The sequence below is a fragment of the Equus quagga genome, chromosome 10, assembly GCF_021613505.1.
Source record: "Equus quagga isolate Etosha38 chromosome 10, UCLA_HA_Equagga_1.0, whole genome shotgun sequence".
Lineage (NCBI taxonomy): Eukaryota > Metazoa > Chordata > Mammalia > Perissodactyla > Equidae > Equus > Equus quagga.
In genome coordinates, this window is record NC_060276.1 from 45,429,845 (window position 1) to 45,454,733 (window position 24,889).

Here is a 24,889-nt window from a genome sequence, read left to right on the forward strand (position 1 = left end):
GCTGGACAGTTTGGTTATACAGGAAGTCTTTTAAGTCACAGGGGTACTATTCTGCACACTGAGGTCACAAGGAAATCAATGGGGTCCAGGCGTCCTAAAAGAGGTATGTATATAAAGTGCCTCATTTAACCCCAGGGAATATCTTATTCACTAAGCAGGAAGTGACACGCTGTGACATGAGTTTTCCATTCCACTTAGTAAAAGCAAGTCCTAATTTCATTCAATCACTCCTCCTGAGAACAAGTCATTTCAGAACCAATATCTCATGGCCAAATTTAGTTCTCGTCTGAGAAGTTAAGAAGTTAATGGGACTGACTACTTGTTAGCAGTGTTCCTGGGAGCTTGGCACATTCTATTTCTAGGGATCGTCATTTTTCATCTCAATGAGGGCACAAAGACAAAAAAAACGTTAAAAAAAAAAAGAACTTAGAACACGAGAAAGGTCAGTGGTCAGAGACTAATCCTTAAAGCTCTTTCGCTATAACCGAAGTAGGTTGATTTTTTAAAAGAAAAAAAGACACATTTTAATGGATTAAAATATTATGCAAAAGGAATATGTGACAGATGGTAAAGCTGAGCAACATTTACTGTAATATCTCACTCGAATCCAGCTGACGCACCCCATTACATTTCATACACAGCATTCTTATTATTAATAACTTGGAAACTCTGCAGATTCTTAATGTGTACAAAGTCAGATGGAACAATCGATAATTGGAGTTAATTTATATTACAAATCAACTCTATGTACGGTCCAAGTGGCAGCATCCTGTATAAGAAAATCGTTTCTTTTATTTGTGCACGTTTCTGGTGTAACATCATTTCTTGGCTTGATAGCAGATACTAGAAAGCTTATTCTTGTAGATTAGCTACACTTTGCAACCTGAAAATAAGCAATTTGTTCTATGCCATGGGAATCTTAACCACAGCAAAGGATGTGTCAAAAAATAAGTTGTGCTACACTTCAGAAAATCAACAAAAATTACATTTCATGTCCACTGTTTTGGCTCAAAGAATTAGCCTGTCATTCTTGACAAATACAGCAAAGTATAGTGATTTTTCTTTAAAGGTAAAGCCAACACAGATTTGACAATTAAAAGCATGTCTTGGCCCAAAAAACTCAAGCAAGAGTGACAAAATAAAAACTATATTTATAATATTTTTTTGTTTTCTACTTTACTGAAACAATACAAATTGAGATGTGAGATGCTTTACCAGGAGGACAAAAGGTTGGTGTGCTCTGTTTCTTTCTAAATTTTCTCTTTTCTCCCACTCCACTTTACAAATTAGATTATGGCAGAGAATTACATAAGTGGAGAAGTTACAGGATATCCAATCACCAAAGAACCGTTTGTTTGGAGGAAGATGGCATAGCTGCTTTATAAGAGACATCATGCCAGATGTCCTGGCGGTGTTCCAATAAGGACGATGACAGTCATTGCACTAATTCTCAGGCACTGCACACGAAGATAATACTGTCCAAAGGGAGCGTGAATGAAACTCACACTTCCAAAATCCATCGTCGAAATAAATGCTGCCAACAGATCCTTACGAGACAACATAATTTCCATAAAACAAAAAAGAAAATAGCCAATATTTGTTCTTCCAAAGTTGTGGGCAAAATTCTCATATTTTGTTAATCAACAGAATATATTATTTATACTGTAAGCTCCTTTGGGGCAAGAACTATGACTTATTCTCCACGAGATCTCTAGCTCTTAGCTAGGGTTAATCCTAAATGCTGACTAACTCATTTAGAGAACTGGCTAGTTAAAACTCAACTCAAAAGCAATAGTGACACCTCTCAACACCCGCGTTGGTACAGTTATAGCCAAACTCCTTATCCTGGACAATAAGGACCTGTAAGATCTGTTTCCTATCTGGTTCTCAGTTTTCACTTCTCTTAATTTCCCCTTTGTTAACCACACACCAACCATGTTGGCCTTCTTTCTGTTTCTTGAACCTACAAAGCTGATTTCCATTTTCACAGTTTTGAACAAGCTCTTCTCCCTGCCCCAAATGCTTTTACCCAGACCTCTGCATGGCTGGAACCTTTGTATATTTTAGGCCTCAGTTCAAATGTCACAAAAAAGCCTTTCCTGCGCTCCCAATCTAAAACAGCACCCTAGCTGTTTTATTTCCTTCAGCAGCATTTAGCACTCATAGCACTGAATCCCCGCTCCTCTTCCCAGCCCCAACCCAACTATAATTTAAGCTCCATGAGAACAGGGACCTTGTCTGTCTCATTAATCTCTCTACCTGAAGGGCCCAGAACAGTGCCTGGCACACAGAAAATGTTTGACTTTCTTAACTGATATTCCTGTTTTCAGTCTCTCTTTTCTCAGTCATTCTGCATGTCACTGGCCGACCAATCTTATTAATGCGCTACTCCTCTCTGACCGTGCAATGCCCTAGCTTCCTACCAAGAGAGCAGAGCATGTTTTGAGTGCATTTCTCATCTCCACTACTGTCAGCTGCCTCCAGCTTTGATGTTCTTATTCTGTACTGATCTGGATTGATGAGGGACTGAAACAAAAATAATGATGGAATAACACTTGCAGAAATTAAGAGCAATAATAGGGATAGTATATATCAACAACAGAGAGTAACGTAATTTCTTTTCTTTTCTTTTTTGCTGAGGAAGAGTCACCCTGAGCTACATTATCTGTTGCCAATTCTCCTTTTTTTTCTTGAGGAAGATTAGGCCTGAGCTAACATCTGTGCCAATCTTCCTCTATTTGTATGTGGGTCACCGCCACAGCATGGCTGTTGAGTGGTGTAGGTTGAAACCCAGGATCCAAACCCATGAACCCGGGCTGCCTAAGTGGAGTGCACCAAACTTAACCACTATACCACGAGGCCAGCCACAAAAGTAGAGTAATTCTAAAGAGACAGAAGATTGACCACCCCTGAATTCCTAAAGGGTAGGAAGTAGGGAGAACCGACAGTAACACGGGCCTTAAAGCCATGGAACTTCTCTAAAATGTATGTGTACAAGGGGTAATTAACCACCTGACTAGGTGCCCTGATGGCATCAAAGGCACATGCACATGTGCCATTTTGCCTCAATATAGTGTCCTCAATGCAGCAAATGAAATGAAGTCTCAGACCCAAGATAGGATGGAGAAAAGAAATGTTCTAAACATGTTCTACCACATCACCAGGACAAATACTTCTAAAGCACGTCATGGGAATTGATGATAAACTTAGATCATTAGGATTATGGTTCAATTACGGTGGGAACATTCTGTTCATGGAGGTAGATAAGAAGACAGTTACTGCGCCTAATAAAATGCCAGCACCAATATAATGTTATTGTTTTTCAATATAATAATGGACTTTAGAAGGCTATTCCTTAAAAAAAATAAAGTATGATTCCAGCATTCAAATGGTTAATGCTCAAACTTAGAAAATCCTGGTTATCTATAAAAGAGATATATGCTACTGGAATTCCAGATAATTGAGATTTCATTGAATACTTGTTCAAAGAACTTCATAGCCTTTAATGCAGAGGATTCTACAAACATGAAATGAATGGCTCGTGGCAATTATGTGTGATTTAACTGACAACTTAATGGGGATATTTTGATTAATCTGGAAACATAGTCAGCTACGATAGAAGGAAAAAATCTAACATAACTCTCGGTGTGCGCTAGCCAATCAAATAGCAAAGTCAAAGAAGAAATGCATGACATAAGTCTACATTTTGTCAATAAAACGCTTAGAAGCTTCCAACGTCACTAGTTCCTCTCTGCTGTCTGTGTTCAACACCTTACATATAATACCTGTCAAGAGTTTAGCTAAACTACTCCATGATATCGCAGCTGCGGCATCTATTTTGTGTGGCCAAGTGGCCTGCTGTGGCCTTGAAACGACACTAGTTCCTCTCAAAGAGCATGCCCCAGGTAACAGCCCGCAGAGTGACAAGTAAACATAAGTTCCTGATGTGACTTCCCCAGCAAGCCTTGTGAACAACAGTCTCCCCCCATCCCAGGGCCTTAGATAAGACCCCCCAGGGGGCTTATCAAAACCTGGCTCTTTTGGGTTTGAATTGACCAATCGGGCCTTAGCCCAGAAACCCCAAAGCATTCCACTCATGGACCCTAATAAAGACATAGGCCCCAGGTTCTCCTGCTCCCTCACCTGTACCCTTCCCATGTGGTCCCTTGAGGCTGCTGTGTACTTCCTCCAGGACCTGTGAGCAATAAACTTTCCTTGTGGTCTTTTGTTGAACTGGCCCACCATTGATACCCTGGGGGCTCTACTTAAGGAATGTTCATTTAACAAAGTCACAATGATACCATTTCAATCAATGCATAGAATAAATGAGTCTGGTCAAAAGGATCCTTCTTCAAACATTTCCCTCACTTGGCTTCCAGGCGAGTACAGTTTTCTGGTTTCCTCCTCCCACACTGGCGCTACCTTCTGTTTCTCCACCTCTTGGTTCAAATTCTTCTCATCTTGCTAACTTCTAAATGTTGGAGTGGCCCAGACCTTAGTCCTTCGACCTCTCCTTCTCTGTCTAATGTACTCTCCAGGTAATATTATCTAGTCTAATGTCTCCTAAATTTCTATCTCTAGGTTGGATCGTCCCCCTATAGTCTAGGCTCAACTATTCAAATATTCTAGGCTCTACATCTCCACGTGGATGCCTAACAGTGTCTCAAACGGAAGAGATCTGAAACCAAACTCCTGATTCACCACCCCCACACCCTCCCTTCTTCATCATCTAGTCTTCGTCTTCTCTGTAACTCACTCTCCTCTTTTCAATCCTTAAACGGCTTTCCAACATACAATAAGGTTTTCTACATGTCACCTCAGAACTACCCTTTCTCCTTCTTACTTTCTCCGTCCCTCACTGCGACCATCTTTATTTTTCTTATTACTTGTCATTTTCTGGTATTATACTACATATTTGTTTTCTGACTGTCTGCTGCACTAGAATATATGCTCAAAGATTGATGTATATATTTTTTAAGTTACTCATCACTGAATCCCCAGTGGAAAAAAGAGGGCAGGGCACATAGTTGGTATTTGGTAAATATTTGCTGAATGAACAGATTAGTTTGTTACCAGTAGGAATAACAATACAGTATTATATTATTGATACTGGTAGAATGAATCAGGGAGGAAATTAGTTCAACATTTATGCACTTAATGTTTGAGTAGAACAAAGATGGATACACTACATTGCATTAGGAGTGTAAGAACTTTTTTAGAGCTGAAAGGAACATTCAAATTCAAGATCGCCTAATACGATCCCTTTGTACTTAAATGTATTTATTTGCATAACTTGGAATTATCATTTCATTTCCCTGAATTTCTGTGTTTAGGCTAATTTATTGAAAGCTGATACTTTGATTTCCTCTAAAGGAAATGAGTATTAAAATACTTTATTCTTAAGAACATTATGACTTCAATGCAAACCAACGACTTATAGAAAAGGAAAACAGGTAACAATCATTCATAAGTCTAAAGAATTTCGGATCAATATTAGTAGTATTAAGCTAAGCACATCTTGGCATTTTATGTTATGAAAAACATAAATAACAACAGATAAAATATGTGCAGAAAAACAGTGAAGCAATATGTCCCACGTGTAGGGGAATTGAGTTAATAAAGTTACAGAAATCTTCCTTTAATTAACAGATCAATAATGTTAATCTCATTACTTTTCTGGTATTTCACACACGTGCATGAGCACACTTGTGCGTGCACACATACATGCCACAAAACAAAAGAATTGCCAGGTTTTTATAAACTTGTAATTCAAAGATATGACCTTGAAATCCCAACTAGATCTTTCGGTATTTAAAAAACCCATCATTTTAACACCTAAACTTCCTGCAGGCAGCAGGGTTTCTTCTTTAAGACTAACCCATGGCAGCTGCATTTCATTTTTATTTGAAAAGACTGATCCAGTGTTTTTATAGCTCTCGATTAAGCTGTTTAAATAAAAAAAGTAAATGTTGAAAGAGGAAACCACTGTAGTTAAGCTCTATGTAAACGAGTAATGGGCAAATCTCTGGTGGTTTGAAAGTTGGGTTTGGATAAATATCTAAATCTATTCGAACCTCTTTAGCTGAAAAATTCCAGCTCCCACAAGGTTAGTAGAGCTTTAGGTTTTCCACTGAATTTAACATAGCTTTTCAAAAATACCCACATTCAATCCCTAGCCAATAGTAAAAGCAACTTTGGGGGAAAAAAGTTAACATAGTTTTTGAAACATAAAATGTCCGCAGTATTTGGTTCAATTTGAGAGATTTGTACCTCTCCAATTTTAAAACTCCACAAGGAGTGCAAATCCAGTAAGAGCATGGAGAAGAAACTACGTGCATTAGAATTGCAACTGATCAAATCACTGTCGAGGTAACAAGCCGTCAAACATTTTTAACATCTATACATAAACAGGCAAAAGTAAAGATTCGTCTTCACCTCTTCCCTGAATTCTTATCCATCCTTCACATCTCAGCTCAAGCATTACCTTCTCAAGAGAGCCCTCCCTAACTAGGCTGTCAATTGGCGTGGCACTATAAATCTCTTCCATGTCATCTGCCATGGACACTGGTGGAGTTGTTTAATGTCTATCTCTCCCACCAGACTAAAACCTCGCTAAGGGTAAGCATTACATCATGTCTTCTTTGCTCCCCACTGTATTCCAAGCACCCAGCACACTGCCTGGCACATAGTGAGAATCACTAAATAAATATTTGTGCAATCAATGAATCCTCAAAAATCATCAACTAGGTGCAAGACTTAATATGGTAGCTTTTGATATGGAACATTTCAGAGGAGACATGAGAAAATAAAAGAGCTTTTTAAAGTATAAAATACTATACAAATGTTAAGTCCTTCTTACTGTATTCCAAATCCAAACTATAGGGGAGTTAAATGAATTATTCAAAGTAAAAAAATATTCATCTGCTCCATCAGACACACACATGTACATGCGCACACACACACGCACACACACCTTTCTAATATTGGAACCAAGTCTGGCTTTAGTCCTTGCTTGGATCAGTAGTTGACAGGGAGCAAGCATCACCCCATTCAGGCCAATACCACATGGTGGCTGGAAGGAGAACAAGAGTCATCTGCCTTTCAGCTCTTTACAACCCACCAAATACTGTTCAAACTCTTTGGAGCAATATTCTTGATCTTTCGGAATTTGATTTTTCACTCTTTCCTAGCAATAACTCTCACTACTCCCAACGAAACAGGCCTACTTGATGTTCTTTCAACACATTTTTGATCTTTACTGATTGAGTCTTCGCTTGTGTCTGCTCTGTAATTCTCCATAAAACCTCCCCCCAAGTTTTCAGTCAGAAGTGATCTTCGACTGCTCTGAATTACTACTAAGATGATGAATGTGAACTGTCTTTGCACACAAAATCTCTATGGATGTACTAGGTTTTATTATTTTATAGAATGAATTTTCCGTCATGTATATTGCATTTATCATACCCATATTGTCTTTTTTTTTAAATAACACGCAAAGTCAACTTTTCGATGCTTGCATATAACTTTCTTTTTCTTTTTCTTTTACAGATTGGCACCTGGCTAACAACTGTTGCCAATCTTCCTTTTTTTTTAAGGATTGGCACCTGGACTAACAACTGTTGTCAATCTTTTTTGGTTTTTCTGCTTTATCTCCCCAACCCCCCCTCCCCCCCCGACACAGTTGCATATCTTAGTTGCAGGTCCTTCTAGTTATGGGATGTGGGACGCCGCCTCAACGTGGCCTGACGAGCGGTGCCATGTCCGCGCCCATGATCCGAACCCTGGGCCGCCGCAGTGGAGCGCGTGAGCTTAACCACTCGGCCACGGAGCCGGCCCCCCCATATTGTCTTAAAGCCATTTGGGTATATCGGTGATTCTGTTTACAAATGTACATGTTTCTGAAATCAAAGGTCCATGTCTTATTCATTTTTGAATACCTCATAGTCCTAATGCTTTGTTCACAAGATATATTCAGGAATTAAAAAAAATAACTAAATATATGTGTGAGTAAGAGGGAGATAAAACCTAGAGCTGAGGGCAAACTCTCTGTGTCAATTATGCATTGATATGTGAATTTTTAGACAAATATGTTAGATAACCTAATACATGTGCCCCATCATATGGCATCTCAATGCCTATAACTAATCATTTTTAACACGCACTGTGAATTTAAGCTGTTTAATTCTATAATACAGGAATCACCAAAGTTTAGTAATAAAAAATCATGTTTGTACACACAAAAAGGCCTATCATGTCTAGTTGATCATTTCACATCCTAAGTTCTGATTCTCCTTCAACCCAATCCCAGAATATCTGAATACAGTCCGGTTTGGGCAAGTTCTTGCAACGGAAAATCAATTTAATACTTATCTAATCAGACATAATTAGCGACTGGCTATTCTGGGGTTTGTTTAAATGAAGACATTAAATGAATTTCAAAGTCATATAGAATCAGGTTTTGGATGACCTATGAGAAGACGTAGCATAATATTTTTAACTACCATCTCTATGAGATACTTCGATATCCCTGAAATAAAATGCCAGCAGAGAGCCAACCATGCATTCATTCATTCACCAAACATATGGTGAGCCCTACTACATGCCAGGCACTGTGAGTACAAAAGATGATGACCACAAAACCAACACAGTGAACGTCATGCACCCAGAGAGCGTATGTTCTGCAGGAGTGGAATCTTACCTCCTCCATGAAGCTGCTCCAAAACACAAGCGCCCCAACCTGGTTAACTCTTAATGTATTTACAACCAAGGCCACACAATTCAACTTTATCAAACATCATCCTTTTAGCGACTTGTTTCTTATATGCATGCTCTTAACTAAATATCAAGCTTCTTTAGAGCAGAGAGGATGTTTTGTACTTTATTTTTATGCTTCAGTCCCACAGCACCTAGTATAGTGTTAGGATCTTCAGTAGCTGCTTAAATAAATATATGCTAATTGACTGATGAAAACATGGAAAGAAACTTATCTTTGAACCTAGAGAAACTGTTGGTATGGCCAGTTCTTAATTATCTGTGCTAAGGGAGATAGTTAATGCAAAACAAAGGATAATATACAAGTCATTTCCATTTGGCTTTGGAATGCATTTCCATATTTAACTTTTCATCTGGGGCTTTTGCTTGGTTTGAGAATATATTTCCAACAAAATAATGAAGTTGCAATGTTAATTCCCAACTGTGGTGAAAGCCGGAATGCTGTCTCACTGACCAAAAAGAGACGAAAGGATATTAAAAGGCTTATTTCATTTTTAGCCTGTGCTACATTCAATTAGCAATGAAATCATCTTGTTTTCTTTGTTGCTATCTTGTCTCTGTTGGTTTTACCTCCCTGACTACATTCTTTCTTGAAAGCAGAAAATGTAGCTTGATCTTACACTAGAGGTGTCCTAGCATTTAGAATATCACCTCTCATCGAGCATGCAAGTATCTGCAAATCCCATTTGTCGCCTCTTCCTCTCTTTTACCAAAATGCAAAAGGTAGGGATTTGTTGAATACCGAACATATGGAAACTTCTGGAATAATTAGGTGTAAAGAGCCTGCTTCCTCCGCAAGTATTCACTACGTTTTAAAGAATGTATCTTTTCTCTGTCAGTCTAAAAGAAATAAACTTTGATAGAACTTAGATTTTTAGAAAAACAAATAAAATGAAGTTGGACAAAAGTAGACCATGGTTGTTTATAAAGAACGTTTTCCTCGGGGTAAATAATCTATTTCCCATTTGTGAGGTCTAGGGCAGAATGATAAATGACACCTCATATATGGTTTTCTACCTTACAAAGCATGTTCCAAGTGATGATTATATGCAGTCCTAGTAACAACATACGTGAGGTCGGCAAGGCAACTATTACTGTTTCAGTTCTACAAATGGGGAAACAGCATCTTTCCCAAGTTTGGAAAGACCAAGGCTAGAACTCAGATCCATTCATACTCAGTCCAAATATCTTTTCATTCAAATGATTAATAAAAATGCTCTGCATTTGTACAGAACATTAATGTTGGAAAGTACTTTTACATATATGGAACTTATCTGTGGACAGAGTATTTCTCAACAGTGTGCAAGATGAAGTAGTGTCTCTTCCGGTTTGGAGTCAGCCCACGATAAAGGAATCTAGTAATTGAACAGATTGGATAATGCCTTCGTAGCTACAGAAAAGTCATTTAGTAAATATTTGCTTTTGATCAGGTAAAGAGGGTTCATACATTTGCCCGTTGGAACCATTTACAACTCAGTTACTCATGACATTTCTCTACCCAAACAACATCAGTTGGTGACTAGGTCCTATTCTCTTTCTTGCCGATGATCTTTGGAAGGCTTTTCTAGAGTTTTTAAAGAAAAAAATTTCATTGATTTTCCATTCTCACCACTTAGCTTTAAATGAGTAGCTGAGATGTAATCCTCTCAATGTGATTATATCTCTAAATATATATCTTATGAGATATATATATATCATCAAAATTCAGTTGGATAATTTTCAGTGATGTTACTTATATATTTCTTTCCATTCCTTTTTTCTGTTTTTTGAGTAAGATTAGCCCTGAGCTAACTGCTTCCAATCCTCCTCTTTTTGCTGAGGAAGACTGGCCCTGAGCTAACAGCCGTGACCATCTTCCTCCACTTTATATGTGGGATGCCTACCACACCACGGCTTGCCAAGTGGTGCCATGTCTGCACCTGGGATCTGAACCGGTGAACCCCAGGCCGCTGAAGCAGAACATGCGAACTTAACCACTGAGCCACTGGGCCACACCCCCCCATTTCTTTTTTTTTTTCTTTTCTTCTTCTCCCCAAAGCATCCTGGTACACAGTTGTATATTCTAGTTGTAGGTCCTTCTGGTTGTGCTCTGTGGGATGCTGCCTCAGCATGGCTTGATGAGTGGTGCTAGGTCCACACCCAGGATCTGAACGGGTGAAAACCTGGGCCGCCGAAGCAAAGTATGTGAAGTTAACCACTCGGACATGGGGCCAGCCCCTTTCTTTCCATTTCTAACTTCACTAATGAATTTGGACAATGTAAGAGCTTATGATACTATTTTACCTTTGCAACACAAAGGAGAGCACCATTACATCATTACTAAACATACTAACTTGCCTTCTTTTCTTGCATTTTTTTCAGTCTTCACCTTCTAAAGCTAATTCACTTCCTATATCTTAAAATTTGAAACCAGAAGAAAAGAACAGACAATGTTTAATGAAAAGCTAAGTTTACTTGCTATAATTTCCATAAGCTATATCTCGAACAGATCCTAACTAGAAATAACTCAACAGACTTGTATTAAAGAAAAGGATACTAGCATATTTTTCTACATTATGATAATAGTACGACTGAGATTTTTCTGCAAGAGTATATTACTGGAATAGTTATACTAACATCACTATCATTGCCTATAAACTATGTATTTAATATACATCACATGCCCTTCATAATTGAAAATAAAAAGTTTCAGTAAATTTTCAACCAAAGCAAAGGAAATGAGCTCATAGATTCATTGCTATTATATCTAATTTATGCTCTTGTAAATGCTGAAATGGCTTTAAATCACATCTGTGTCTACAGATACAGATATAGATATGTGTACATGCTACATGTTCTCTGGTACATGTGCATACACAAAAACACAATTTATCGTGTTTTGGTCATTGATTTTTTTCAAGCTTTTTAAAAAAATTATTTCTACTCAATATGAATAAATCCCATAGAAAGGTTTTTAATATCTTAGAACTTAGCTTCTGGTGGGAATGACGAGAACGTGTCAGGTTGGGGCTATATCAACTCTTTCAGACAAATTATGTCCCAATTTATTTTCTGAAAAAGATGACTTCCAAGATGAGTCTCTAGAGGCCTGAAAGAGTTTATAAAGCACCCTCTAAGCAAGACGTATGTTCTTTTCTCACCAGCAGCATCGTGCACCACATGTCTATCAATTCCCTCAACCAAGTTTGAAAAATGTAGCTCACAGTCTGTGTAATTTCAGGCTGAAGGTCAAACAAGCAGGACTCCTCAAACAGAAAATTTTGTGCTGACCGACCCTAAGAAAACGTGCTCCATTCAGACAGTTTCTCAGAATGGGATTTCTAAGAGTTTTAGATATAATTCTTCATACCTGCATTTTAAATCAAAACTTAACAAAGGAATAACATTGGAAACATGTTAGCTTCCTTTCTTTTGTGTTACGCCAGGACAACATGCTAATATTGTCTATTTACTTGCCAGAATGTTGTTTAACATTAATCATTATCCAATGAACTCTAACCTATTTAAATAAAAATTTATTAAGATAACTTTCTATAAAGCATTGTGCTAGGCTTACTGTAGAGTACTCAAGGATGAATAAGAGTCTGTATCTCAAAAGATTTTATAACCTAGCATGTAAAACAGACATGCACATAAGTCGAGTAGAGGCAAGCCAGCGAGTACAATAATCTAAGTATTAAAATGTTATGAGAACACAGGGGATAGGGAAATTAATTTTGATTGCTATGATTAAGGAAGGCTTTCTGGAGATGGTGTAAGTGAGCAGCTAATTTTTAAATTAGTTTACAAACCTCTCAAAAAGAAAACATTTCCCATTTGAAGGAGATTGGAAAGGAAGCAGTAAATAGTTTCACAGTGAATGGAATTCATCTCAGATTTACGAAGCTTTCTGATCTTGGAGGCAGAACAATACCATGGTTAGGAGCACAAGGCTTGGAGTCTGAAACACCAAGACTTGAATCCTGGCCCTCATTAACCGGACTTACTACGTACACACATGGTTGAAACTTTGAAGCGCTGTAGCCTCAATCTTCACATATTTAAAATGGGGTTAACAATAGTCCCTACCTCACAGGATTGCTTTCTAGATCACTCGAGATTATATGTATATCTATGTACGTGTGTGTATATATATATTTGTTCCTAGCACTGTCAACGGCACATGACATTCACTACACAGTTGCTATTATTACTATTTTATTATCATTTTTATTTTGATTATTATAAATGATTACACTTTCTATTTCAAATCAGTGCACAAATAATTGAACTAAAAAAACTCCCAATACCATTACAAAGAGTGTACATTTCAAGGACTGCTAACAGTCTTCCTTTTTCAAAAAGCAATCTTCTCCCCATGTGGTTTTCTAAAACACAATGGATACATTTCAGTGTCTGCGTTAAGTCCATTACTGACCAGGCTTTTTTGTTCGTTTGTTTGTTTATCCTGCCTCCTCTCTCCTTGTGCACTTTCATAAAGAAAGTTTTGCTTTGAACTTCCTAATTTTCTGAGTCTGAGACCAGCAGGCAACTGAAGGTAAGGAGAGAGAGTCAGAGCCAGTTAACTTCCCTCCAGTCTAGTCTGAAGTTCTCGATTTTTTCTTTTGGGAGCTAGAAAATAGCTTGGGTTACCACATTCACAGAAAAACGAAAAACAGCTTTGCTCTTGAGGTTTCTTTTTGTTTTTGTTTTGTCAGTTTCATATGGCATCTACTTTACAAAATGTGGCTGATCATCTCACTAAAACCTGTTACTGGCATGCTCTCAGAAGCGATTAATGTTGCCATGGTTGACTAATAACTCTGTTTTTTCATCTTTCTAAAAATTATTCTCATAATAAAGAATAGTGGAATAAAAATTCACATAATTGCAGTGCAGTGGAGACCCCAAATCTGTTTTGAATTGTCTGAGAAGGACAATGTGCTTCCTCAGTAACTTGATTTTTAACCACTTCAGATGGCTCTCCCTCCCACTATGAGGAGATCCCAGGTGTTGATAGTTAGTTGACAGGGTGTTAATGTCATTAACATTCTGTCCGCTCTTCTTGTCAATGTGTTAATGGTGCCCCTACTGCTCAGTCGTTCCCTGTCCTCCAGTTGGTGAAATGATTTAGCCAGCAGTCAATAAAAAAACTAAGCCGATTTTGGGCAATAAACAGCCCTGCTATTGACAAAATCTATGTGAGTAAATGTTGTAAGAAATTTGTCAACAGGATATAAGCAGTAAAGTCAACATGGTGGTTAGTGTACTTTTTAGACAATTTAAGATGTTAAGAATGGACCACAACACATATTTAAAAGTCTAAGAAGCTCTCTTTTAAGAATGGTCTTCTTTCCTGTTGGAAAAAGCAAGGAGCAGTAAGCAAAAGTGATGCTTTGATTTAAAAAAAAAAAAAAGGGGGGGGGGTACCAGCCCCGTGGCTGAGTAGTTAACTTTGCATGTTCTGCTTCAGTGGCCCAGGGTTTCACCAGTTCGGATCCTGGGCATGGATATGGCACTGCTCATCAGGCCATGCTGAGGCAGTGTCCCACACAGCACAACCAGAAGGACCTACAAGTAGAATACAGAAATATGTACTGGGGGGCTTTGGGGAGAAGAAGACGAAGAAAAAAAGAAGTTTGGCAACACATGTTAGCTCAGGTGCCAATCTTAAAAAAAAAAAAAAAGAAAAAACACAGGAAAAAAAAAAAGACAGAAAAAAAAAAAAAAAAAAGAAAGAAAGAGAGCCAGCCCTGATGGCCTAGCAGTTAAAATTTGGTGCACTCTGCTTCCATGGCCTGGATTTGGTTCCCAGGCATGGAACCACACCAGTCATCTGTCAGTAGCCATGCTGTGGCAGCAGCTTGCACAAAAGAACTGGAAGGACTTACAACTAGAATATACAACTATGTACTGGGGCTGTGGGGAGAATAAATAAACACAAATAAAATTCAAAAATTTTTTAAAAGAAGAAACTTTCGCAGTCACGCTGGTCAAGAAAAGAAAAGCTGCAAAAATCAGAATCTACATATAACGTCAAGTCAAAGAGAACAGGCCTAGTGATCAAGAAGTCTATTCCCAATGTTCCCTCTCACCTCCCTTAAGCATGGGTTATTTTTCAAAACTTTGAAACCACATGTGATTCTGAACATTACCAAACCAATATTTGCAATAGGTGCTACACACAGGCACAGACTATGTAATTCCTGGTAACCTTAAAAGATAAAAAATGATGACCTCTAGAAATTGATGAATTAAAAACAACAGGGCCATGGCAAATAACTTTACCAGTTATTGAAGTTACCCTGACACAACTTGAGCTCACTACAATGACACAGAAACAATGGTGGTCAATTTCATCATCAGATATGGAAAATACTCCTCATTTAATAAAAGAACACTTTTCAAAAGCTTAAGTATGTAAAAGTAGGCAGTGTCTGATACATAATGTGGGGGATTAGAATTGGCCACCCCAAAATGTGTCTCTGTGCCTTGCCTTGATTATTTTTAAGAACAAAAGACTCTGAAAGAAACTTTGACCTCCCCCTCTAATTGCCTAAAAGAAATTTAAGATAAATGGCCTGTCCCCAGGACAGGCCATCACCATAGATTACTCTGGGTATGGATAGACCGTGAGGGTCCTTGCTAAGCCCCTCGTATCTACCAAATATCTGCTTTTCCATCTCCATGGGAATGGCCTTCCTCCCCTTTGAAGCCCCAAACCACTACCCCCAACACCCTCCTTTGTCTTTAGCTAAAGATGGTATTTAAGCTGGCAGCCTTGGCCATTTTGGCGAGTTACCCAGTTTTCCGGGCTTTCTCCCATGTATACATGTTACAAAGCTTTGTTTGATTTTCTCCTATTATTCTGTCTCATGTCAATTTAATTTGTAGACCAGCCAGAAGGATCTAGAATGGGCAGAGGAATTCTCTTCCTCCCCTACAATAGTAAACATTCAATAAATAAGAGTGATTGTCATCATTTATAGATTCTATTTCAATTCACCGTACAAACAATTGAACTAGAAACTTGCAATACTATTATGATGAGCATAATAGCAGCATGAAGAATACAAAGAACTTTGCTTTCTAAAAAATTCAGGATATTATTAATAATTTCCCCACATGGTTATCTAGATTTTTAAACAATACGTGTTTCAATATATATAGCACTATATATATATATCTCCATTATAGACCACACTCTTTGATCCTCCCTACTACAATTTATAAGAGAATTTTCTCCATTCTCCCCATTTTGTATAAAATGGTATTTTGTATAAAGTTAGTTTTCCTTATTTTATTCTTTCCATCTATTTTTTTGAGTCAGAACAAGCAACCGATTTGAGGAGAAAAAGGCAGACAGAGGTGATGAGCTTCTTTCTAAAGTCACTGGCTATTCTTAGGTGTGGAGTATTCCTTCCAAAACTGGTTACACTGTACATGCATGCTCTACAAAGGTGACTCAATGTTACTCCAGATCCTAAGAAGATATATATGAAGAAAAGTTTTATAACTATAAGCACAGCCTACCACTGTTCCCTTCTGAAGTGCTGAGTAAAAGCAGAAACTTGGACGAGATGATCTCCATTGTCTCCAGCTATAACGTTCTGTGATTCAACACATAGTGAGTGCCGACATGTTGGCAGGTGCTGCGCATCATGACCGACATACAGAAATTAACACACCAGACATGACCTCAACCATGGGGACAGCAAGACAGGGAAGCGTGTAAATGCCAGACTGTCAGCAGCTTGAGGTCAAGTTTTCTATTTTGTGCTCTGTTGTATTTTCACGGCCTGGCAATGTTTAGCATATTATAAGTGTTCAATCAATACTGTGAAAGAGTAAGTCCCATATGGTGCTATGGGACATAGTCCAACCTGGAGTTGGTGAATATTCAACCTGCATATTAGTTGATGTCTAGTCTCATGCAATTGCTGCTAACTCCAGCACTGATGCTGTTCTGAAAGCCCAGAGGTGTGGCAGTGCTATTCAGTTTTTGAACTCACAGTCCTTGCAGAGAGATTACTGTTTAAGTAGTTAAGGTTACTTTCAAGGGAAACTATTCCCATACTTGTGCCTGTAGTTATTCAGTTTAAAGGGTAATGACCGGAAGCAAAACAATTTATTGGCAGGGGCCAGAAAGATTGGAAAGATCATCCAGTACAAAGAATCCTATACTAGAAAGAAACTCATGATTCTAATTTTAAAACAGAATCAAGTATTCCGCAATAAAATATCCTTCTCTTTTGAACTGCCAGAGAACTAGAAAAAAATGCTAAGTAGGCACCAGAATTCATATAATATAGATCCATATGATGATCATGCACTTTGTTTGTCATTTTCTAGAAGGTTGAAACTCTCAATGGGGGCCCAAGGAGCCTTCCAAAGCAAGAACAATTTGAGTAACAGGTTCTATCATCGTAATTCACTAATTTGGATTTTTTAACCAACTCAACTCAATATTCGAACTTTTCCTCTAAAATAAATTGCCGTATATTTTGTTTTTTCAAAAAAACATGATATGCAAAGCAACAGCCCCATACATTTTAATATAGTTTTCAATCCCCTTGTGGACAAATAGTCACACTTTAGTGCCACTTAAATGAAGAATAACCATTCATCTGTAAAATACAGATACAGAAGGCTCTGGATTTTCATTTTAAAGTGCTTAATTACCTGCATAAAGAGAGAAATAAAATAAAGAGTCTAGGCCAAGTTCATGAGGGTTTGAAATTACTTTTCTTTTTCTAAATGAGCAACAAAGACTCCTCAATGTTGCAAGCTGTTGTGTGGCCATAAGCCAACTGTAGAAGAAAAATGTTAGAAAGAACAAGGGGATTGGGAATTAAATTCAAATATATGAGGCAAGAACCAAAATCAAAAGTTGAAAAATGTAGGCAGTGTTTCCAGCCACAGGACAATATAACATATTTGAAAGAAAAATCTAATCAGCAGTAAAGTTAAATCTTCACATTAAGTATCCCAATGTGAGCAGTTATGCAATCCAAGGTTATTTTTGAGGATTTCCTGCCTCTAATTACCCAGAAATTTATGTTTCTAATATTCCTATTTATGAAAGTACTCAGCATCACTAAAGGACCACACGAAACAGGGTATTAATTCATGAACCAAAAGACTGAGAAAGAAAAAAAATTGTCACGTAAATCTAAATTGCCATTCTCAAGTAATTCGACTTTAGTACCGTTCACTTCCAAGTTGGGCAGGAAAGAAAGCATATCATAGAAGAAAAAGGCAATAGATTTAACCTTGAAACAAGGTGACTGCCATAGAGTTGTTGAAGGAATTTACTTATTATCAGATAAAGAATTTACAGTATTTATTCCCTCTAGAGATCTAAAATGGTGAATCAATCTGCAGTTCAAGATATTTATTTAAACCCAGAAGAGGAGGATATAGCTTTAACTCTTGAAAACGAAAATAGAGAAAAAAATACCAGCTCCAATGTAGTTTATCTTTAGACACCAGATTTAACATTAAACAATTCAAGCTAAATGCTATTTGTCAAGTCCTCCTTTCATATATTTCTGTAATTTATATGAATATACTCTATGTAAAAATCAAAGTTTAAAAGCATTTATTTAGCAGGAAATGCTTAATGTGATATAGATAGCTACTACGATTTATTTAAATATACAATCTACTCATCAGGCCATCCATCCATCCATCCACGCGTCCATTTTATCCTCACAATCCTTTCAGTCTACTGATAATAGTCATACTCTGCCCTTGAAAATACACGTGCCTTCGGAGAATACTTGCACGCACACCAAGAGAAAAAAGAAAAATCTCAAACAAAATTCTTCTCCTGTTGATCATTTCCTTTAAGCAACTGGTTACATAAGGAGATTCTTTGTTCTGTTTCGTGTCTGATCAAGCTTCGTAAGACTTACCTCTCAGATCTTGTGGACCTTCAAATGAAATTCTCCTTTGAGAAACGGCATCTTTTCTTATACAGTTGTTCTCTTCCCTAGTCTACCTGATTCGAAAAACCATGAACTAAAATTTATGCTGCAGATATAAACACAGCCTATACACAAATTCATCCAGACAGTATAAACAGACCGGTAAGTTTAGAACTAACCACATAGTAAATAGATGGATAGAGAGACAGATACACAAACAGACACACACAGAAATGAACAAATGAAATGCTTAAACAAATAAAGGATATCGTCATCTTTTCCACAAACTTATCATGTTGATTTTCTGATTGGGGGAATTTCTTGATGTCACGTTCCAGATGAAGAATTTGCTGTTCCATTGCTCCAAGGTTGCTCTTGAGAATTTGAGCTGAAACTAAAGAACAATGTGCAAAGCGTTTAGAATATTTTATCAGGTGTTCCACAAAACAACCAAAAGAAAACAGTATCAAAGTACTTTTTTAATTCCGTGAAGTCAACTCACATTTTTCTGAATTACTGCTCATAAAAATTCTATCCTCCATGAAATAAGTGAAAATGTGTAATATAATACACCGAATCATCATGTTTAATATGGGAATGTCACCATTTTATTCAGCCATTAGTTCAAATGAATCCATTTCTATTTAAATTCATTGATGGAATTACTAATATTTCATTCTTTAAAATCTAATTTGAAGATTAAAGAGAAACTATGGTTCAAAGAGATTGTATCTTATTAATGCATGTTCTTGGCTATATAAATGATTTAAGGTTAAATTACATAAAAGGATCAAATATTTTTCTTTTGTTGAAATATCTTGGTTTTTATAAACCAACATCTACGGTAAAAGTTCCGGTCTTCAGTGATTTTCATACTCGCAGAGATGTGAAAAATAGCTGTTGATAAATAGAGAGAATTTAGAGCAAACCCCAGCAAATGCATATGCACAGACACACCCCCAAAGCTTCAGCGTGCACTCACACACTATCATTAGTTGCTTTAATTACCCCTAACATTCTCTGCACTTTTCTTTTTCTCTTCTCATTGACAACCAATAATTTTAAGTATTCTATTCAAACTGCTCTTAAATACATGCACACTTTCCAGATCTCTTATGATGCCTTCTTTTCACAGAGGTTTTTTTTTTAACTTATACCATTTTATACATACTCCATTCCTGCATGAAGGCCAATTATGTATGAAGACACTTCTATCAATATCAACAGCACTGGGCAGGGTTTTAGGTGAAAAGACAAGCTAAGTATTAGAATTTGATATGTAGCCTGCAACATTGGTTTTTCAATCCAGGCCTCTGAAACACTGCTCTTTTCATTAAAGGACCGTGAAACAGAAATAGAATAATATTACAATTGTTTTCTATTGTTTTTTAAAGTAAATTTTGGTCTCATTCAGAGGCATATCAGAATTACAATGAAAAATTGAAGAGACTGACAAAATCTACCTTCTGGCAAATTTCAGCCAAACCCTACTGATCCAAATTCATCACACTGACAAACACACCTTTATAACTCAATGAGGAGAAATTGCCCTAAATATACATGGAAATTCAAGACACTGAAAATCAAACACCAACACTAAAGACAAATCATTTTTTTTTTTCTATTACTCTGTCAGTCCCCAAAGTTCTGTCCAATTTAGTTCCATTTGTTTAGATCTGACAACATCTTGGAAATTATTCTTTACTGGAGAAGTTTAAGAGAGTCTTGTCTTGCCAAAAATTTGCTAATGGCTTGGGAATCATTGCTTCCCTTATTTAAAGAATGAGTTTGCTGTGGAGGAAATCATTCTGACTTTAAAACTGAAGCTTTTCACTTGGGTTTTTCCAGTAGATTCTCGCTAATCATTCAAAAGGTTTTCCTTCCTCCTTTTCTTGACTGAAAAGCTGAAGATATAAATTGACGAGTTGTTTACGTCACTTAGGTTTCATGGAAGAAATGAACTCATAATAACTTTCGGCCAGGTTTAGGTCGCAATAGTAATCCCCCAACAAAAGCAATAGCAATTCCAGTAGTAAAAAGGGGATGATGATGAAAATTCATCTTCTGAAGTTTCAATACAGAAACACCCTAATCAAGTTTCTCTGCACACAAAAGTCTAGTTGTCTCAAATAACAAGAGACAGTGTTTTTAATCCAGTGAAATTGCGTTTTACTCTAAAGGTGAATTCTGAATAGAACAATATTTTCCAGAAATCTGTCCACCTCAGTTCCACATGTTGAATCTTTAGTCCTCCATAAATCCCTCCAGAGCTCTAGTCCAGATTCTCTACCATTTACAGGCACTTTTGTTAAGTGATCTTCCACACATCACTTTTTGCTTTGAACGAGACTTATTTTTGTTTCGTGTACATAAACAGTCTCCACTATAAAAACTCAAGCTACTTAGAGGTGAGATCCGTATCTACTTCTAATCCGTATCTATCTATCTAATTCGCTTTTCCGTCAGTACTCATCACGCATGTACCCATTAAAGGTTTGTTGAATGAATATGTGTATCTCAATAATTTTTGGTTCTGATTTAAATGTATGCCTACTTCTGCAACTGAATGTGCAGGTAGAGGTTAGATACAATCATAATGACTGAAAGTTACCACATCAATTATTATGCAAGTATGGAAAGGAAACAGGAAGTTGAAGTCTGTCTAATAATATGTAGAGAAGGCAGGGTTGCAGGAAATGCTTCGACAAATGGGAAAGTGAGGCACTGGGATGAGGAAGAGAAGTAAGGGACACCTTTTTTTATTAGGCTCCCCTACTCTTCCTCTGTAACGAATTATTAATATTATACATGAACAAAAGGGAATAAAATACTAGAGATGTAATAATCCAAGGATTCTAGCCCACATGCAAATTTATGGCTGCATTAAACAAACAATACCATTATAGAAAATGTATAGCCTGAAATTGGTGGAATTATGGTATCTTCGAGTTAGAAGTGACAGTAAAGGGGATTTTGACCAGCCTCTCAAGTTGTAAAAACTCAGGTTGCACAGAGTCATAGTCCACATTCCTGGAAAGCAGAGCCTAAAATAAAGCCTGCATGTTAAGGCCTTATTGGGGAGTGAGGGTGGGGCATAATCCCAGGGAGAAGGGACAAAAGCAAATACGAGACAGCAAGTGACTGAACTGCCACAGTTTTACAGAAAATACAGCCGGCAGTTTAGTGTCTCGGGCTGTCTCCATCAGGGCCAACTTCATGGGCACGTGACCTGTGTAGTTGCACAGGCTCCCACGCTTAAAAGAGCCCTGTACTTTGTTTAATGCTTTGTGGTCGCCATTTTGAAATTCCTAATAATTTTTCAAATGGGGCCCTGCATTTTCATTCTGCACTGGGCCTTCCTAATCCTGTAGTCAGTCCTGGTCTCCAGATAAGACAAACCAAACAACTGGAACGTGGAAGAGCTGGTTAGAGGGGGTGAGCAGTTCACCGCTGGTGCTTCTCCTTTTCTATTCTCTCATGGGTGAAATTCTGTTTCAAGGGGTGTTTACTTCCCGCTCTGGTTGGCGAGCAAGACAAGTGGCCCAGGCTTTGTGGGCAGGGTGGCACAGAAGGGGTGCCCAGTGAAGCTAGGGTGGTGCATAAACTAGATCGAGAACAGAGGATTCGTTATATCCTAAGTGGCTTATTCCCTTTGTGACAGTTGGTATGATTAGAAACATTTTTGTTGACTTATAATCAAAATCAGCCTATTTGAACTCTTCTTACCCATTAGTCCTCATTTTGCCTTGTAGCAACACTGATCGAGTCTACTCCCCAGTTTATAGGAAAGGTATCACTCGCATCTTCTTGACCTGTCCAGGCTACAACCAACCAGTTCCTTCAACTAATCTTCCTAAGGTATAAGGGTTAGTCATTACTTAAGCTTTTAACTAATATTTACTGAGTACTTACTATGTGCTAGACATTATTCTAAGTAGTTCTATGTATTAACTCATTTGATCCTCACAAAAACTCTATGAGGTGTATGTACTGCTCTCAAGCAGGGGTGTGATACGAGCCAAACGGTGTCTTCTCAGGAAATTGTAAATGTAAAGCAGTGTCTCTAGCACCTGGAAGGCCAGCAACTTGAGACAAAATCTGCACCCACCTGGCACAAGGGCATGTCACTTATACTTGAGGACAGGCATGGTCTTAGGAGTCAGATCGACCTAGGTTCTAATCTCTGCCATACCAAATACCAGTTGGATTACCTTGAGCCAGTTACTTACTCTCTCTCGGGGTTGGGGTTTTTATCTCCCCACTTGCAAAATGAAGATAATAATACCTTCCTTAAAGAGTAGTCATTCAAGTTAAATGGTTTGATAAATAAAAAGTTCCTATCATTCGACCTGGTACATAATAGGTAATCTCTAAACATTTATTCCATATTCCACCATCCTTCCCCCATACTCTACCTTCCAATAGACAAATTCCTACTGTATAAGCGCCACCAAGAATTAAACAATTTGGACGTAATTTGAACAAAAAAAGCAGTCATTCCCTGCCAGCTACCCCACTACGGCCTGATTTAATTTAATCCAGTTCGTCTTTCTAATCGAGAGAACCAAACTTAGACTGTGTTCTCTTTGTAGGTTTTACCACACATCACACTGTAGGGCACATGGAATTCTAGGTCTGAGGACCAGTGACAATTCTACCAAAGCACAGCCAATCTCAGAGATATTAGCCAGTGCCAAATTTAAAGAAGATTTCTGGAAATTAAAACCTATGCAGTAGTCTGTATTTCTCTGGAGACATTTAAAACTTAGTTATTTCGGCTCTCTAGACTTGTCTAAAAGATAGCAGATTTTTTTAAGTGTTAGAAAAGAATTAACACGTGTTTACCTGCCTGATTATTTGCCTTGAACACATTTGCTTCAATCTGAAGAGCTAAGAGTCGGTGTTGCTTATTTAACGATTTAATTAGGTCCTAGCCTACGCTAATTCTAATATTTCTTGAGGGTGTCTGTGTGTGTGTGAGAGAGAGAGAGAGAGGAAAATATTCTTCCTGGAGGCAGGGGTAGATGTAGGATAGCTGGAGGTCCAGAACATTTAAATACCACAGTGGATTAGAAATGCTGGTCTCTCGCATAGCTTCGGCCTCAGGGTGTTTTTTGTGTCTGTCATTCTATTAGTTCACTAATATAAATTAGGGAGTCTTTAATGACAGTGCAAACATTTTCTATCTGAGTAAATTCCCACTACAGGCATTTTCAATGACTGATTAGTCAGTCTGGTGGCACTTTAATTTTTTTCTCTCATTTCATTTTTTACATCTGCTACTGAATTACCGAATCTGAATTACAACACTAAAAAATTAAATTATAGCTCTCGGGTTCTTTATTATAGCTTTCTTCCTTGTACTCCATAAATAACCTTTTAAGCTCAGTATACTCTCTTGAGTTATATGTAGGGAGAAACTTTCCTCACAAATCTTATTTATCTACTTACTTCAGTCGAAAAATATACATAGACATTTTTCCTGGCCTCAAGCAAATATATGAGAGTGGCCTGATTTTTTACTCAAAACATTTTAAATGACAGACTTGCTCTAATTCATAATTTTAAGAAAAGTAAAGTGTAAGATAAACATTTTAAGTGAAATTTTAAATGGAAAGATTCTTCAATTACACAGTATATAAGAGAACTGATACGCTTTTAAGGGGAAACAAAAATCAGAGGACTCTGGTGACATTCTCTACACCATGAGCAGAAAGTATAATTTTAGGTAAATATAAAAGCGTTTCCAGGAACTTGAGAGTTTTTTTCTCTGAATTAAATATTTCTAGTAATTTTACCCATTGACAAAGTAACCCAACACTTCTTATATCTTTGCTCGAAGAAAGGCCAAAAATGTACTCTTCTAAGTGTGTATGTGAGTAGGCCCAAACACGATTATAAGCACCCTGTAATTTCCTTTCACTGAATATATCTAGTTGAAGAATTACCATCAGCTAAGCGGCATAGCTTTGAAGTGACTCATCCAGAAAGCATACGTAAAAAAGCAGAGGACATTACAAGCAGCCTGAACAATAGGCACAGTTGTGTTCTTTCTCGAGTGCATTTATAAGTGAATAGTTTCATTTTATATCAGTGCTGTACATGGAAATGAAGCAAATGTGTTTATATAATAACAATAGCAAACGCTCATCACCGTGGACTTCTTAAGCCTTTAAAGAAAGTAAGTGGTAAATGGCACACAAATCAGA

General features: G+C 37.5%; 1 protein-coding gene across 3 annotated transcripts in view; it reads right to left on the minus strand.

Moving 5' to 3' along the window:
• DIAPH2 (diaphanous related formin 2) overlaps positions 1-24,889 on the minus strand; it is an 817,147-nt gene that overhangs the window by 276,652 nt on the left and 515,606 nt on the right. For all 3 annotated transcript variants that reach the window (XM_046673034.1, XM_046673033.1, XM_046673032.1), the window contains one exon: positions 18,950-19,074. In XM_046673034.1, coding sequence (XP_046528990.1) covers positions 18,950-19,074 — 125 coding nt within the window. The remainder of the gene's footprint in view (positions 1-18,949; positions 19,075-24,889) is intronic.